Raw genomic sequence first — 19032 nt, forward strand, 5'->3', positions numbered from 1 at the left:
AGTGTGTGTGTGTGTGTGTGTGTGTGTGTGTGTGTGTGTGTGTGTGTGTGTGTGTGTGTGTGTGTGTGTGTCTCTCTCTCTTTTACACAAAAAACACATGTCAGTTGTTAAGGAAAATGTTATAAAACACTTCTTCAGTAAAGACTCAGAGAAGAGAAACACACAGAACTTCTTGCTAGCAAGGGCAGCCTCCACTCTAAGAGACTCCAGTGAGAGAACTGCCCCGGTCTTTATTTTATACTCCATTGAGCGTGTGTGTGTGCGTGTGTGTGTGTGTGTGTGTGTGTGTGTGTGTGTGTGTGTGTGTTGACAGAGAGAGAGAGAGAGAGAGACAGAGAGAGAGAGAGAGAGAGAGGGAGAGATACAAAGGAATGTAATTCAAATTTTGCACTTCAGACCTTACAGTGTGTGTGTGTGTGTGTGTGTGTGTGTGTGTGTGTGTGTGTTGACAGAGAGAGAGAGAGAGAGAGAGAGAGGGAGAGATACAAAGGAATGTAATTCAAATTTTGCACTTCAGACCTTACAGTGTGTGTGTGTGTGTGTGTGTGTGTGTGTGTGTGTGTGTGTGTGTCTGTCTTTTACACAAAAAATGCACTTGCAACAACTTTAATATGGAATGTACTGGACTTCCCAGCTAGGCGCCCTCCTGTGGATGACAGGTGCAATTGATTGTCAAAAGCAGATATCTAACAGCTTCTGACACTTTGTACCGCATTGAGCCAGCAGAGGGAGCCCCCCTGGTTCAATCCCAGTTGCACAGCAGTTGTGACCAGCTTCTGTCTGTGTGCTTTGGTGTGTGTGAGTGTGTGTGTGTGTGTGTGTGTGTGTTGACAGAGAGAGAGAGAGAGAGACAGAGAGAGAGAGAGAGAGAGAGAGAGAGGGAGAGATACAAAGGAATGTAATTCAAATTTTGCACTTCAGACCTTACTGTGTGTGTGTGTGTGTGTGTGTGTGTGTGTGTGTGTGTGTGTGTGTGTGTGTGTGTGTGTGTGTGTGTGTTGACAGAGAGAGAGAGAGAGAGAGAGAGAGAGAGAGAGAGAGGGAGAGATACAAAGGAATGTAATTCAAATTTTGCACTTCAGACCTTACTGTGTGTGTGTGTGTGTGTGTGTGTGTGTGTGTGTGTGTGTGTGTGTGTGTGTGTGTCTGTCTTTTACACAAAAAATGCACTTGCAACAACTTTAATATGGAATGTACTGGACTTCCCAGCTAGGCGCCCTCCTGTGGACGACAGGTGCAATCCCAGTTGCACAGCACTTGACCAGCTTCTGTGTGTGTGTGTGTGTGTGTGTGTGTGTGTGTGTGTGTGTGTGACAGACAGACAGACAGACAGACAGAGAGGGAGATTCAAAGCATCAGGACCAGGAGATGACACAGTGCTCCAAAGGCCTGGTTCTGCTGCCTCCTCCTCCACCCACCTGCTGCAGACGCTTCTGTGAAGGGAAACTGCTACATGTTATGTCACCGATCCCTGCCATGCTGCGTGTCGAACGACCCGGCAGGGCCTGCTGAGTACAGTGGTGGTGGAATCGGCCCGATCGGACACTCCTATCTGCCACTTTGACCTTTTTATTCCGTCAAATTTGGACCCATTTACACCAAGTCCAGAACCGTTGGTGCTATCGACATGGGGTCTTCACCAGGGTGTCCGGAGCACCCCGAAACCCCCCCGTAGACACCACTTTCATCCCTCTACGACACTTACTTTCCCAGTTATTCCATTTTATTCCGTCAAGCTCTGGCTATTACCCCCTAACCTAACCCTAACCCCTAACCCCTAACCCCTAACCCCTAACCCTAACCCCCTAACCCTAACCCTAACCCTAACCCCTAACCCTAACCCTAACAGAGTCATAAATAACATTGTTATAATTACACAAAATGTGTTCTAAACCCCCAAACTTCTCCTTTTATACCTGACTTTTAGGACCTCCAAGCCTGTAGTTGTGTTCATTATCAGTTAGAGCCCCTCCTCATTCTTTTCTTCTTCTTTGGTGCAATACTATAAATACAGTGTACCCCTTTTGCCTCTCCCCTTTTTCTACAATTCCCCTGTGGGAGAGGTGGGTGTCATTTCTGTCCAGCACCTTAAAGCACACATAATTCATATTTAACCACCCTGATGTTTATGATTGCGATTTTAATTCAGTTATTGTCATTATTGAGCCTGTTTTTGTAAGATGTTATAAGTGTGTAGTATGTGTGTGTCATAAATGTGTTTTAGGCGCCATAAATGATAGCATGAATATGTATTCCTTGCTAGCTTGGGAGCTGTGGTGGGTTGAGCTAATCCTCTTCCCCACTGTCTGTATTTGGTCGTAGGAGCTGGAGTGGGCAAATTATTTACTTGGAGGTCTTTCTTTCTTTTACCTTTTTTATCAGGTATGTCAGATTTCATGTTGTTTTTGTTTTATCTTATGTCAAATATGTTACGTGTAAATGCATATTTTATGTTTAATGTAAAAATAAATGCCACCCCCTTTTTCTACAATTCCCCTGTGGGAGAGGAGCTGGAGTGGGCAAATTATTTACTTGGAGGTCTTTCTTTCTTTTACCTTTTTTATCAGACACAACGCAGAATCACACCGGTTACACTTGGTGCCGCTGACCCGTCACATCGCCAATCCGCGATCCACCCCTCCTCCTTCTGCTGCCGCTGTTTTCCCGCCTCCTCTCTGCAGCTGTGTGCCAGAATCCTGTGCCCTGCGCTTTGACTCACAGGTTTTTATATCGCATGTGTGATCGATGCCCCGTAATTTGGCTTGCAGGCATCTCTGTCACGTGTGAACTTAAAGGGCAAATACGTAGGTGATCATTTCTGTCACTGTTTCATATTGTTGTCTCAAATTATACAGGCACGGATTGTAATTTTTTTTTCTCTATTGATATTGGCTTTTACAGCCTGTTTTAATTGAGAGGAGAAAACATTTTATTTTCTATGGTGTTTTGATTCTTTGATGTTTTTTTTCTTCTCCCCACATTTCATTGTTTTGTGAAGTTTTGCATAATTGTGTGTGGGGGTTAGGCTCGTTTTTTTTTTTTTGCTGTTGAACAGTGATATCTCACTTGGGCCAACATGTTAAGTGAGGAAACTGTGGATAGCGCTTTGCCTGATCTGTTCTCTGCGGGGAGTAATATGACCTTTGGTTTGGGGAGGGGTCATCAGATTGCTCCAAAGTTTTTTGGGAGGGGTAGGCCAGTAGTCCCGGGTATTGGTGCCCACACTGTAGACCAGCCAGTGATGCACTCACCATTAATGCCAGCAGCTAGCTCCACACCAGCTGCTTGCGAACGCCAAACACACACCCAGGCTGTCACTAGTGACATGTTGAGCAGCTTGATCACTGACTTAGCAAAGCAAATTGGGGAAAATATCACATCCTCTCTTGACTCTATGCACCAGCCAGCCCCCACCCAGCCACAGTCTCCCCAGAATGTGCCCTCGAGCTGCAATGACCAGTCCCAGCTGAAGGTTGTTGTTCAGTCAGACACCAAAGCTCCACCATACTTCAAGGGTGACAACACAGATCTATTTCCCATCGGTGAATGGGAGGACATGATGAGATGTTATCTGCACAGAATCAGCTGTGACACAGATGAAGAAATGTTTGCCATATTAATGTCTAGACTAACTGGCAAAGCCAGAGATGTGGTCAAGGTGTCACTTCGTTGCCGCCCTGAGTTGAATCGGAATGATCCTATTACTGCTGTGTTTGACATACTGAGGTCTAACTTCAGCGACTTGACATATTCCAGCCTGCCCATGAAAGATTTCTACAGTACTGTGCCACGTCCAGGTGAGAACGCCATGGATTACTGGATCCGGTTGAACAAGTCTATTGATGCTGCTGATGAGTGTCTCCGCAGGCGCGGCAAGATGGTAGAGGACCCCAGTAGTGAGGTTGTTTCGATGTTCATTAATCACTGTCCTGACCACAGTCTTACGTTGTCTTTTCAACTGAAGGCCCCTGAGGAGTGGACTGCAGCTGAGGTTCAGAGCCGTCTGGACAACTATGTGAGGAAAATGAGACAGTCTAGTGTTTTGTCTCATAATACAGCAAGTCTGTCCATCCCGCATCAGAGCCCTGTCGCTGTTAACAGCCAGCCCCACTCCAGCGGTGCTCAAGCAGTCCCAGTAACACATGAGCCAGCCTCGTATCCTATGCCCTCTGTTCCCTCTGCAGCCACATGTCAGCCTCTCTCTTCTGATGGCATGGTAAGTGTGCAGCAGCCCTCTGCTTGTCCTCCTTTGACTCTACATGTCATGCCCCCATCTTTGCCAGTTTCTGGCCCTCCTCCAGCTGAGCCAGGTGTTCAACAGATGGTAGCACTGTTTGACAAGGTTCTGTCCATGTGCACTGCATCACTAGCCACTGGTCCTAGGTGCCCACAACCCACAGGTCATTCCCATGGGCACCGCAATGCTCATCGTGCTTCGTGCAGAGTGTGTGGCTCACATGAACACACAACCCATGTGCATTGTAGGCTGTACAAGCTATGCCACAGCTGCTTTGACCCTGGACACATGAGGCGTGAATGCCCACAGTTGCACCAGAAACCAAGCGTTTCAGTCCCTCCTCCCACCGATGCTGCTTTAAACTAGCCAGCCCATGTAACGAGAGGGGTAGCATGGGCAGTGTTGATGAAACCCTCAGAAATGCAACAGACCCAGAAGCCATATATGTTAACTGCTGTAGTAGCCTCTCTGATGAGAAGACTGTTATTATGGGTTCACAAAGAGTTGGCAGGGCTAGTGAGTTGTTTTACACTCCAGTGTCGGTCAGTGGCCGGTGTTCCCTGACAAGCATGCTTGATTCAGGAAGTATGTCATGCACACTAAGTGAAGAGGCTGATAGCAAGCTAAGAGCCGCTGGTGTTGCTCTGATTCCGCAGCATATCCCTGAAAATGTGGTGCTGGTTGGTTGCGGTGGCCTTCTCACACAACCGAAATGCATCTATGATTTGGACATTGAAGTATATGGGACTAGGTTTCTTGTACCAACATTTGTGGTTCCTGGGCAAAAAGATGAGCTCATCGTGGGGAGCAATGTGATCCGGCCCATCATTCAGAAGATGAAGGCTGATACAAAGTACTGGGAGCTTATTAACTCCAATTACACTGGCACTGATTGTGAAGACTTCCTGCAGTTGCTGAGCTGTATCTCACGGTGGTCTGCTCCTGTGTTGCCAGATAAAGTAGGTACAGTCAGGTTGCGGAAGAGTGTCACTCTCCTGCCACAAAAAGAATATGTAGTTTGGGGAAAGCTGCCACCTTCTGCCCTCGTGTCTCCAGGAAGTACTGTCGTTGTGGAACCCACGTCAGCCCGTTCCACTCCAAAGAACATAATGGTGGGGCGCATTATAACACCCATGTGGGGAGATCGTTGGGTCCCTATGAAAGTCCTTAACCCAACAGAGAGCCCTGTGACACTTCGTCGCAATGCTAAGATTGCGGATGTCTTTCCTTGTATTGCTGTGGAGGACCTGCCCATCACTCAAGGTCTCTGCGAGACTCTGACTGACCAGCATACCAGTTTTCCCCCCTCATCAGACTCTGTGCCTGACTCTGCACAGCTACTCAAAGATGCTGGGTTGGCTGACATTGATATTGAGGGCTGTGAAGTGTCAGATGGGTGGAAGAGGAAATTGGTGGAGCTTGTGTTGACTTACCAAGATGTGTTCTCTAGAGACAAACTGGACTGTGGTGAGGTGAAAGACTTTGTCCATCGTATCCACCTCACTGACGACCGCCCTTTCAGGCTTCCCTATCACAGAGTACCCCCGGCTCACTATCACAAGTTGCGAGAGGTGCTGTCAGACATGGAGATGAAAGGCATCATCAGTAAGTCCACCAGCGAATACGCCTCGCCACTGGTAATGGTTTGGAAGAAGTCAGGTGACTTGAGGATATGCACTGACTTCCGCTGGCTCAATGCCAAAACCATTAAGGATGCTCACCCACTGCCCCATCAGGCTGACTGTCTTGCTGCCCTTGGTGGGAATGCTTTCTTCAGCACCATGGACCTCACATCTGGGTTCTACAACGTTCCCCTCCATGAGTCTGACAGACGGTACACTGCTTTCACTACACCTCTTGGCCTGTATGAGTACAACAGACTTCCCCAGGGTCTATGCAACAGCCCAGCATCTTTCATGCGGATGATGCTCAGCATCTTTAGTGATTTGAACTTTTCCAGCCTCCTGTGTTATCTTGATGACCTGCTGGTGTTTGAGCCTTCAGAAGAGGAGGCCCTAAGACGTCTTGAGATTGTTTTCTCTCGCCTGAGGACCAGCAATCTGAAGCTGGCGCAGAAAAAATGTCACTTTCTCAGACGCTCTGTGAGGTTTTTGGGTCATGTCGTGGATGCTGGTGGTGTCTCGGTTGATCAGGATAAAGTGAGGGTTATCGCCAATTTTCAGAAGACTGACCTTATGGATGGTGACGGTTGCACCCCTTCTCAGAGGAAAGTGAGATCCTTCCTTGGCATGGTGATGTTTTACCAGCATTTTATTCCAGGGTGCTCTCGTATTGCGAAGCCACTCTTTGCTCTAACTGCCGGTCAGAAGAGGACTAAAGGCTGCCATGGGAGTTGGAAACCTGGAACTTTTCGCAAGCTCACCCCTCAAGATTGGACTCCTGCTTGTGAGAAAGCATTTGAGGGACTCAAAGGTGCACTCCTCAGCTGTGCGGTGCTGGCACATCCTGATTTTGAGAGGCCATTCATCCTTTCAACTGACGCTTCCATGGATGGGCTGGGTGCTGTCTTATCCCAGGTGCCAGCTGGTGAGGAGAGAGCAAGACCTATAGCCTTTGCTAGTAAGTCTCTCAGCCGCAGTCAGGCCAAATACCCAGCACACCGGCTCGAATTTTTGGCTCTGAAGTGGGCTGTGTGCGATAAGTTCAGCCACTGGCTCAAGGGTCATCGGTTCACTGTCTGGACTGATAACAATCCTCTCACATACATTCTGACTAAGCCAAAGCTGGATGCCTGTGAACAGCGTTGGGTCTCTAAGCTTGCACCATACTGCTTTGAGATCAAATATGTTCCTGGAAAGCTGAACATTGTGGCAGACACCCTGAGCAGGGAACCGTTTGTGAGGCCGTTGGCCCAGCGGCTCCTGTCGGAGCCCTACTTTGAGCTGCTAGAGCAAGTCAGTGGTGTGAAAGATGCCAGTGTCCAAGATGCCTTCCGTTTGACCTGTCAACCTCAATCGATACGCAGTGCTCCACCATCTGCTGTGCTTGATGTGTCTCTGTCAACTGATGACGTGTCTTCTCTCATGTCTTCGCTCTGTGAGTGGGAGTCTGCTTCTCGCCAGCGTGCAACATCCCTCGCTGGTCACCTAACCTCCATCAGTCCACCTGACTGTGATGTTACTCATGCGCTGTCCCGTGCTGATCTCCTGTCTCATCAAACAGGGGATCCTGTGATCTCCAGAGTAGCCCGCTATGTTGAGCGTAAGCGCAGACCCTCCAGACGTGAGCGCTGTCATGAGAACCAACATACGTTGCGGCTCCTGAAACAATGGGATAAGCTCACATTCCTCAATGGTGTCCTCTACAGAGTCGTGAGGGACCCACTGACCAAACACAAGAGATTCCAGTTTGTGGTACCTGACTCCCTAAAACAAGTGGTGCTGTCTGGCATACACGACAATGCTGGTCATCAAGGTCAACCTCGCACACTCTCCTTGGCTCGTCAGCGTTTTTTCTGGTATGATATGGAGAAGGATGTGCGCGGTCATGTGAGAAATTGCCGCAGGTGTGTTCTCAGCAAGACCCCAGAGCCAGCAGCTAGGGCCCCGTTGGAAAGCATTAAGACCTGTGCTCCACTGGAACTTGTGTGCATTGACTTCTGGTCAGCTGAGGACAGCAACAACAAGTCTGTGGATGTCCTTGTGATTACTGACCACTTCACAAAATTAGCACATGCATTCCAATGCCAGGATCAGACAGCTAAGAGAGTCGCTAAAAAGCTCTGGGATGGATTCTTCTGTGTGTATGGCTTCCCTCAGCGCATTCACTCTGACCAGGGAGCTAGTTTTGAGAGTGAGCTGCTTGCAGAGCTTCTGGTTTTGGGTGGCATTGCCAAATCCCACACTTCACCATACCACCCCATGGGTAATGGTACCACAGAGAGATTTAATCGCACCCTTGGAAACATGTTACGGTCCCTCCCCCCCAGATGTAAGCAGAAATGGCCGCAGATGATACAGTCCATGACGTTTGTGTATAACTGTACGGCACACGAGACCACCGGCTTTGCGCCATTCTACCTGATGTTTGGGAGGGTGCCAAGGTTGCCAGTTGACCTCATGTTTCGGGATGTCCTTCATGATGACACCATTTGTGATTATGATACCTATGTCAAGTCACTGATGGATGACCTGCGCTCTGCCATGCTCCGAGCCCAGGAACACAGCACAATGGAGCAGAGACACCAGTCTGACCAGTACAACAGAAAAGTGAAGGGTCTGCCTCTTTCACTAGGGGACCAGGTGTTGTTGGCAAACAAGGGAGTCAGAGGAAAAAGGAAGCTCTCTGACAAATGGGAACCTGTTGTGTACACGGTAGTTGACTTGGATCCTGCTCTTCACATCTGCCGTATCAGAGACAAAGAAGGTCATGAGCGTGTGGTGCATCGCAACCTGCTCCTTCAAGTTAACTTTTTGCCCTTGGACACAACACTGAATGACGATGCTGCACATCCTGCTGTGAGCGTTGTCAGTGGCCCCGCTGAGTCTGACCTGGATGGGTCTGTGACATCTTTTGGGGGCACAGGAGCTGTACCTCCTGCCACCTGGACTGTGGATTCCGTCTCCAGCATTGGCGAGTGTGATGACCGCACACTATCATGGATCCATCAGCAATCTGCCGCTGACCCGGTCGAAGATGGCGTTCATGGGACCCCTCCCATAATGGGTGTTTCTGATCTTGGTGGGCTGGCTGGTGATGGAGCCTCCCCAGGCTCCCCTGCTGCTTTCCCGTCCCACACTTTTCATTCTCTTGAACCCAAAAATGTGGACGTGGATCAAGGACTTACCACACGTTTTGGTAGAATCATTAAACCAGTTCGTCGCTTGATTGAATCAATGGCTCAACTTGAAACACTCCTTGGTGTTGAACCTGTTCAAGCAGCGGTTATTGATGTGTGAATTTGCTTATTTCTGTATGTTTTTCATTGCTATTGTTTTTGGAAAAGAATAATACAGGCACAGAGTTCATTGTATTTTGTCAGTCTGTGCAGTCTGATAGTGACGCCCATAGATATTATGGCCTGTTTTGTGTGGTGTAAATGGCACCTCATTTTGTCTATAGAAAGTCCTGGGATCTTGCTAGGCGCCGAGCAGGTTTCAGGTCTCTTATCCTCCTTGGAGGAAGCTATGTTGCTGATCTAATTCATTGTATATGCGATGTGAATTTGTTTGAGGCCATTGTATCTGTTATTGTGGGTTTATATTTTTTTTTTGGTGTACCCTTTAGGATTTTGTGTAATTCTTGGGGGGTGAATGTAACAGAGTCATAAATAACATTGTTATAATTACACAAAATGTGTTCTAAACCCCCAAACTTCTCCTTTTATACCTGACTTTTAGGACCTCCAAGCCTGTAGTTGTGTTCATTATCAGTTAGAGCCCCTCCTCATTCTTTTCTTCTTCTTTGGTGCAATACTATAAATACAGTGTACCCCTTTTGCCTCTCCCCTTTTTCTACAATTCCCCTGTGGGAGAGGTGGGTGTCATTTCTGTCCAGCACCTTAAAGCACACATAATTCATATTTAACCACCCTGATGTTTATGATTGCGATTTTAATTCAGTTATTGTCATTATTGAGCCTGTTTTTGTAAGATGTTATAAGTGTGTAGTATGTGTGTGTCATAAATGTGTTTTAGGCGCCATAAATGATAGCATGAATATGTATTCCTTGCTAGCTTGGGAGCTGTGGTGGGTTGAGCTAATCCTCTTCCCCACTGTCTGTATTTGGTCGTAGGAGCTGGAGTGGGCAAATTATTTACTTGGAGGTCTTTCTTTCTTTTACCTTTTTTATCAGGTATGTCAGATTTCATGTTGTTTTTGTTTTATCTTATGTCAAATATGTTACGTGTAAATGCATATTTTATGTTTAATGTAAAAATAAATGCCACCCCCTTTTTCTACAATTCCCCTGTGGGAGAGGAGCTGGAGTGGGCAAATTATTTACTTGGAGGTCTTTCTTTCTTTTACCTTTTTTATCAGACACAACGCAGAATCACACCGGTTACACTCAACACATCAGCAAGGTGAATGAGAGGATAATGAGGGAGAGTCTAGATTATTATGAAATGTTTAAAAAGGATGTGCAGTGTAAATGCAAAATGATACCTGTTCAGATTAAATGAAAATGTATGCTTCAGCCATGGAATGGATGGAGCGATCTGTGGTTCTGAAAGCATACAGAAAAAAAGAATAATGTTACTTCTCTATAAAACACATTACATAGAAAAACCAAGAAATACGTAACATGACATACCAAACAGTCTACAGACCAGCCATTAGCGACTAAGTTTGGCATAGGGTCAATTTTTTGCTGTTAAAATTAAAATTTCTTCAGAAAATGCACATTTTTCCGAGCCGCGCCTGAAAGTCAATTAAAGGAATTAGTCTTATGTCATTGATCTTATATGCTGGCTTGTTATTTCTGTCTCTAAATCATGCACATTAATAATTATCTTTTGCGCTCGGTGTACACACACATAACACATATTTATATGAAGAGAGACAAACGTGCGCGCACAAACACAAGCTTGTGTCTAGAAACCGCGAGCTCACCAGAAAAATTCAAACGAAGCGGAGCACGGAGTTATACTATGAATGTTATGAACTATGAACTTATGCTAGCTAGCTTTATCCACCACCGATGCATCGTGGTAACGCTAGCTAGTTAGGCAAAAAGCCGTGTTTTACCAGTATACTAACTTGTATTCCCGACTGTGATGGTCGGTTTCTGGTAACCAGTTCTAACGTTGCGCAGGATAGCTAGCTAGCTTATAGCTAGCAGCTACAATCATGCAAAAATTAGGGGTGGCTGTCGACCCAGCTTAAATGGGGTTATTTTCTGCGATTTTGGCAATACAAATTATAAAAGCTTTTGTAACACACTTGGCTTTACTTACGTTTATTTTCAGATGAAATTAATCAAAGATGTGACATGATGTTTCCAGCAGCCATGCAGAATAAAAATGGGTCCCGGTCTATTTCTGGTGGGCGTGTTCAAGTGCAAATCACTTTGACTCAAATTAAAGATATTATCTGTTCAACATGAAAAGAAATATATGTTTTGAGAGAAATCAAAAACTTTGCGTTGCGATGTTCACAATCCTGTACTGACACTATGGGCACATTTTTAGAAATCTATTTAATTCCACAGAAAGGTTAGCCACTTTAGTGTTTCACTTGTGACCTATTTATAGCTCACTGAAGAAGGTTTTAAAATGCAACAATGTTCGGAGATAGAGAGAAAAAAAAAAGAACTTTGGTGCAGGTGCAGGTGCAGTCTTTATGTAGCTTTCTGGTGACCTTAAAATAACCTTTACGAAGCCCGTTGACAGGCCTTTAATCGAATGATCGGTTGGTTGATTGATAACAGAAAAAAAGGACACATAAGATGGACATAAAGGACTGAAAACACCAAGAGCAAAATATTGCATCGCACTCATTTATGTAGTTTATTTTTAGATTAGATAATTTTGCAAAATAACGCAGCAAAATAAATAATAAGAGCCGGGATGTGCAGACTATTTAGCACTGAAAAAACTCCGTCCATGTGAACAGAATCAGGTGTTACCTTACCTGTTGATTAAATATCAAGACTATTTAGCAATAAGCTTACTTTAAAGGCTCGTAATAGGTGAACTGTCTTGGTATAGTTGAGTCACGCAGAGTTCATGGTCCATGTTGTGTTACTTGTTGTTTGTGTGTGTGTGTGTCACCCGATGACCCCTGGCGCCGGAGCGTCTAGACTACATTAGAGGTGTGTCACAGCAAAGAGCCGCACCTGCGCTCAAAGAGAGCACATACATAGAGGTGAGGTATGAGGATAAATGGATAGATGCGGTCCTTTTTCGAAGCTGAGCGCACAGTTGTATTTCCTGCACAATCACACACGAAGTGAGGCTGTGTTTATGCCGGTTATACCATGAATATACACCCTGCAGGCACCACTTGTTTGTCAAACTGTTTATGAAGCAAAAGTCACATTTCTGTTTATTTACAAAGCAAAAAGAAGGGGGGGAAAGAGGCGTAGGAGGGGGTGGAGCGTGCGCACTAGCATACCGGCGACGGCTGTTTCCTTTCACTAAAAGGAAAAAAATAATAAAATGTGTACTTCACGTTACGGTTGAAACTGGGGTTTTTTTTGTGTTTTTTTAATTTTTATTTTATAGAAACAATTTTTGCTCATAACCAATTGACAGGGGATTTCTTAAAATCACCCCGCAGTTCTTCAGCTGAGACACCTGAGTTAGAAAACACAAACACTGCAGCTGTCTTTGTACAAACTTGTACAAACTCTGTTTTGACCTTGTATACTGTATTTCCCCAGCCCCTCTATTTTGAAACTAAAACTATTGAACCTTAATTCAATTTCTCACTTCACATAATCGTTTCACTTTTGCCTTGAAGTGTTACTTTTAATTTAATTTAATTATTTTTTTATGACGCATGTTCTCTGGTGAGTTCAGGTACATCTGTAACTTCAAGTGGAAGAGTTGCATGTGAGTTAAAAATTTTCTATAATACCAAAAAAAAAAAAAAAAAAAAAAAAAAAAGACAAAATACTGACGTTTTTGTCGAATAATCTGTCTGACATGAGGGATAATATAGCATTTGCATTTTAACTAAAAGACTCGCGCACTGACACTATGGGCACATTTTTAGAAATCTATTTAATTCCACAGAAAGGTTAGCCACTTTAGTGTTTCACTTGTGACCTATGAAGTACCCCCGAAATTGTATCATATTAAACAACAACAACAACAATAACAACAACAATAAACACTCGAGGACTTTAAAGAGTTTAATTTTTTCCGAGGTTTGAGAGCGCTCACCCCGGCTCGGGGCTCCACAGATGTGCTGGATGAGAGCTCCTTGCTGCAGACTGCAGCGGAGTGTTTGACAGTCAAACTTGAAACAGTCTTTGGAACTGAAACGGTCTCTGCCAACACGAACACATACCCCAAACAGTTCGGTAAATATGTACAGTTTCTCGCAGCTTCAGTTTTCAGCAGCTACCAGAACTTGCCTACCGTCTGCATCCTCCCAGCAGCCTCGCACTTCATCTGCGGGCAGTACTTGCGTGTGTGAGCGCTGTCACCGGTGGCTTCGCAGATCGGGCAAGTGTAGTTCCGGAGGACGGGGCAGAAAACTATCCCGTCGTCTGATTTGAGCTTGTGAGATAGGTACACCCTCGGAGTCTCCCCGTTCTGCTTGCATAAGCGGCAGTAGTCCGAGGATGAGGCGCTGCTGCTGGTGTCCGACGCGCTGCTGGTCGGACTGGACTGTGATGAGTTTTTGGAGGATTTCTTCCCCCGAGTGGAAGTGTGGACCTTACTCCAAGGGGGCGCTTGTCCCTTCTTTGGACGCTCGGTGTCTCGGTTATCAACCTCACGGTTGCTGCACAGTTTCTCGAACACTTGGCTCAGATTCATGTAGTCGTGCCACATGTTAAAGCTGTCCCCACCAGTGAGGATCGAGTTCTGGACCTCCAGTTGTCTCGGCATTGTGGTCATTTTTTGGCAGAAGTAAAACTGAGAGTGTGTTTGGAGCGCCTCATATTTATAGCTCACTGAAGAAGGTTTTAAAATGCAACAATGTTCGGAGATAGAGAGAAAAAAAAAAGAACTTTGGTGCAGGTGCAGTCTTTTATGTAGCTTTCTGGTGACCTTAAAAGAACCTTTACGAAGCCCGTTGACAGGCCTTTAATCGAATGATCGGTTGGTTGATTGATAACAGAAAAAAAGGACACATAAGATGGACATAAAGGACTGAAAACACCAAGAGCAAAATATTGCATCGCACTCATTTATGTAGTTTATTTTTAGATTAGATAATTTTGCAAAATAACGCAGCAAAATAAATAATAAGAGCCGGGATGTGCAGACTATTTAGCACTGAAAAAACTCCGTCCATGTGAACAGAATCAGGTGTTACCTTACCTGTTGATTAAATATCAAGACTATTTAGCAATAAGCTTACTTTAAAGGCTCGTAATAGGTGAACTGTCTTGGTATAGTTGAGTCACGCAGAGTTCATGGTCCATGTTGTGTTACTTGTTGTTTGTGTGTGTGTGTGTGTGTCACCCGATGACCCCTGGCGCCGGAGCGTCTAGACTACATTAGAGATGTGTCACAGCAAAGAGCCGCACCTGCGCTCAAAGAGAGCACATACATAGAGGTGAGGTATGAGGATAAATGGATAGATGCGGTCCTTTTTCGAAGCTGAGCGCACAGTTGTATTTCCTGCACAATCACACACGAAGTGAGGCTGTGTTTATGCCGGTTATACCATGAATATACACCCTGCAGGCACCACTTGTTTGTCAAACTGTTTATGAAGCAAAAGTCACATTTCTGTTTATTTACAAAGCAAAAAGAAGGGGGGGAAAGAGGCGTAGGAGGGGGTGGAGCGTGCGCACTAGCATACCGGCGACGGCTGTTTCCTTTCACTAAAAGGAAAAAAATAATAAAATGTGTACTTCACGTTACGGTTGAAACTGGGTTTTTTTTTGTTTTTTTAATTTTTATTTTATAGAAACAATTTTTGCTCATAACCAATTGACAGGGGATTTCTTAAAATCACCCCGCAGTTCTTCAGCTGAGACACCTGAGTTAGAAAACACAAACACTGCAGCTGTCTTTAACTCGCGAGGGCAGTCATGGACGCAAGACCTGCGTCTCATCACTGCTGCTTTGTGAATGTCTGTCTGTGAAAAGCGCTTAATAAATAAAGTTTACTTACTTACTTACTTACTTACTTACTGAGCCTGCAGTTCAGAAATTTAACCATTAGATGGAGTCATTGCCAAAGCAATGACTCCATCTAATTGCTATGACTTTTGGTGTTTATTTTGGACCTTAACTCGCCCCACAGTTTTGAGACAAGGTTCACATATGATATATCATTGTGTGCGGCTGGAGCTGGAATGAGTTGCTATGACTTTTGGTGTTTATTACTTCTATAGTTTTTTAAATATGAATATTTTAATGCAAGTTTTTTCCCATTGAAATGAATGGAGAACAAGAAAACTTCATTTGTGGTGTGCTGGCTCACTCTAGTGGTATGTCGGGAGTAATGGAGGCGGCCGCTGTGTCCCTGTGGTTGGCATACTTGTCAGATATCGACAAATCCTACACTACAGACCAGTTGACAGCGTGCAATAACCCAGCCGATTCATTCGTCTTTACACTACCTCACAATCGACTCAACGGTGAGTTATTTGTTTGTTTTGTTTTCTCACAATTAATGTAAAGCCAAGGTATATATCAACGGCGCGCGCAGCGGAAGTATGGCATTATAGCGGATTATAATGGGGGACGCTTTTATTTTGTATAACTACCGGAAGTAGTTCCTGTGTACTGAGCTAGCTGGGTAGCTAGCGCCGCGTCGCTTAAAAAGCAGCCGGGCTTGTCTTAAACTTAAGAGGCTGACACTCGCTAAACCACCCGATCGCTCGCCAAGCGACAGACGTCCATGTGTTCAACAACAGACACACGTCATTCCCCTTCGTGGTCTAAACCAATCAGAGATAGTCGGGGCGGGACCTCTGTCCGTGGTCGAGCTGGACGTGGAGGTGGATAGAGACGGGTGAGTAGCTTGAATGAAGCGATATCGATTCATTAAATCCTGAATTGAATGAATATAAATGTGTTTTACCAGAAACGCCAGAATCTCAGGTTAAAGCTCACAAAACTATTTCAACAACAACCAGCAAATGAGAGCAGGAAACGCATTCCACACGAAGACGTAAACAGAGCGGACCGACGCATCAGAATTAGCTTAGTCGGCGTGGGGGCTAATATCATCCTTAATTCCTTCTTACTTTTGCTGTTTTGCTTCCAACACGATAAAACCCACAGCTGTGCGTGAACTGTGAGAGAAACTTCAAGAAAAGTTTCCCATCTCAAACATGTGTTTTCTGCATTACTCATTCGCTTATTACCCATCAGTCTACCGTTGTTTACAGCGCTGGCGGCCGCTGTCTTTTCTTTCCTTTGTAAATGACGTCGGATAATAAAGCTTAATTTCTGCTGTTTAATACTGAAGAAATGTAAACTTTTTCAAATTAGGTATAATTGCAGAATATTTTTAAGGTTATCTGCTATAAAATCCATGCCAGGAAAATCTCCTTTATGTTTTTATTTTTTTATTTTTTTATTCTCAGTTACTTTGACACAACGGCATGTGCTGTGATGGTCACATCTCTGATAAAGTTTAGTGTCAGTACTGATAAATGATCAGAATTATAAGATCTCTCACTTTCTGAGTAAAAATTGCACCAAATCGAATCTGGATTATGTGGATTATAGAAATCAGTGATGATACACAGTGTGTGTGTGTGTGTGTGTGTGTGTGTGTGTGTGTGTGTGTGTGTGTGCTTTGGTGTGTGTGCTTTGGTGTGTGTGTGTGTGTGTGTGTGTGACAGAGAGAGAGAGAGTGACACTTGCTGTGTATTTAAGAAACAAACGCTCAAAGAAACCAAACAGAATGACACAGGCAGAAAGACACTGTTTTATTTTGGTAACCAATGATGCATTTCTTCTTCCCTTGTACAGTGCACCCTGAAGCCGTGTGTGGACCAGGAGATCAGCAGAACAGGAACCACAGAGCGTCAGCGGCAGACATCCAAGCTGCACAGGGCACACGCAGCACCAGGCAGAATTAATGACGTCCCTGATCCACAGCTCAAGCCCAGCCACCCGCTGCCTCCTCGCCGCCTCCTCCCGGGACCTTCAAGGACCACCCACCAGCCACTGGTACACATTCCAATCTTACACAATGGCCCCAGCATCACAGGGCATCTCCTGACATTAAAATCTATCCTGATTTCTGTTGTTTTTCCCTCATCTCTGAGCCGCTGAGTGTGTGTGTGTGTGTGTGTGTGTGTGTGTGTGTGTGTGTGTGTGTCTCTCTCTCTTTTACACAAAAAACACATGTCAATTGTTAAGGAAAATGTTATAAAACACTTCTTCAGTAAAGACTCAGAGAAGAGAAACACACAGAACTTCTTGCTAGCAAGGGCAGCCTCCACTCTAAGAGACTCCAGTGAGAGAACTGCCCCGGTCTTTATTTTATACTCCATTGAGCGTGTGTGTGTGTGTGTGTGTGTGTGTGTGTGTGTGTGTGTGTGTGTCTCTTTTACACAAAAAATACATGTGAGTGCACTTGCAACAACTTTTAATATGCAATGTACAGGACTTGCCAGCTAGGCGCCATCCTGTGGACCAAACATGCAATTGAAAGATGTTATTTTCGCCGGTATAACACCTTCTGACACTTTGTACCGCATTGAGCCAGCAGAGGGAGCACCTCTTGTTCAATCCCAGTGGCAAAGCAGCTGCTCTGCTTCTGTGTGTGTGTGTGTGTGTGTGTGTGTGACAGAGAGACAGACAGAGAGAGAGAGAGAGAGACACTTGCTGTGTATTTAAGAAACAAACGCTCAAAGAAACCAAACAGAATGACACAGGCAGAAAGACACTGTTTTATTTTGGTAACCAATGATGCATTTCTTCTCCGCTTGTACAGTGCACCCTGAAGCCGTGTGTGGACCAGGAGATCAGCAGAACAGGAACCACAGAGCGTCAGCGGCAGACATCCAAGCTGCACAGGGCACACGCAGCACCAGGCAGAATTAATGACGTCCCTGATCCACAGCTCAAGCCCAGCCACCCGCTGCCTCCTCGCCGCCTCCTCCCGGGACCTTCAAGGACCACCCACCAGCCACTGGTACACATTCCAATCTTACACAATGGCCCCAGCATCACAGGGCATCTCCTGACATTAAAATCTATCCTGATTTCTGTTGTTTTTCCCTCATCTCTGAGCCGCTGAGTGTGAGTGTGAGTGTGTGTGTGTGTGTGTGTGTCTCTCTCTCTTTTACACAAAAAACACATGTCAGTTGTTAAGGAAAATGTTATAAAACACTTCTTCAGTAAAGACTCAGAGAAGAGAAACACACAGAACTTCTTGCTAGCAAGGGCAGCCTCCACTCTAAGAGACTCCAGTGAGAGAACTGCCCCGGTCTTTATTTTATACTCCATTGAGCGTGTGTGTGTGTGTGTGTGTGTGTGTGTGTGTGTGTTGACAGAGAGAGAGAGAGAGAGAGAGAGACAGAGAGAGAGAGAGAGAGAGAGAGAGGGAGAGATACAAAGGAATGTAATTCAAATTTTGCACTTCAGACCTTACAGTGTGTGTGTGTGTGTGTGTGTGTGTGTGTGTGTGTGTGTGTCTGTCTTTTACACAAAAAATGCACTTGCAACAACTTTAATATGGAATGTACTGGACTTCCCAGCTAGGCGCCCTCCTGTGGATGACAGGTGCAATTGATTGTCAAAAGCAGATATCTAACAGCTTCTGACACTTTGTACCGCATTGAGCCAGCAGAGGGAGCCCCCCTGGTTCAATCCCAGTTGCACAGCAGTTGTGACCAGCTTCTGTCTGTGTGCTTTGGTGTGTGTGAGTGTGTGTGTGTGTGTGTGTGTTGACAGAGAGAGAGAGAGAGAGACAGAGAGAGAGAGAGAGAGAGAGAGAGAGAGAGAGGGAGAGATACAAAGGAATGTAATTCAAATTTTGCACTTCAGACCTTACTGTGTGTGTGTGTGTGTGTGTGTGTGTGTGTGTGTGTGTCTGTCTTTTACACAAAAAATGCACTTGCAACAACTTTAATATGGAATGTACTGGACTTCCCAGCTAGGCGCCCTCCTGTGGACGACAGGTGCAATCCCAGTTGCACAGCACTTGACCAGCTTCTGTGTGTGTGTGTGTGTGTGTGTGTGTGT

At 45.3% G+C, this 19032-nt stretch overlaps 1 protein-coding gene across 1 annotated transcript; it reads right to left on the bottom strand.

The window, feature by feature from the left end:
* Positions 1-12405: 12405 nt before the first annotated feature.
* LOC147300576 (nanos homolog 2-like) lies at positions 12406-13879 on the bottom strand. The gene has a single exon (XM_086285118.1). The coding sequence runs from the start codon at positions 13765-13767 to the stop codon at positions 13267-13269; it is 501 nt and encodes a 166-aa protein (XP_086141244.1). The 5' UTR covers positions 13768-13879; the 3' UTR covers positions 12406-13266.
* Positions 13880-19032: the final 5153 nt, after the last annotated feature.

The sequence above is a fragment of the Aulonocara sp. 'chitande type north' Nkhata Bay genome, unplaced genomic scaffold, assembly GCF_057382095.1.
Source record: "Aulonocara sp. 'chitande type north' Nkhata Bay isolate Kocher_YH1m ecotype deep benthic unplaced genomic scaffold, A_spYH_male_GT1.1 unmapped_scaffold_29, whole genome shotgun sequence".
In the NCBI taxonomy this organism is placed as follows: Eukaryota; Metazoa; Chordata; class Actinopteri; order Cichliformes; family Cichlidae; genus Aulonocara; species Aulonocara sp. 'chitande type north' Nkhata Bay.

Bases quoted from the DNA above. Each gene is read 5' to 3' on its own strand.
- LOC147300576 (XM_086285118.1), bottom strand. From the start codon at position 13,767: ATGACCACAATGCCGAGACAACTGGAGGTCCAGAACTCGATCCTCACT.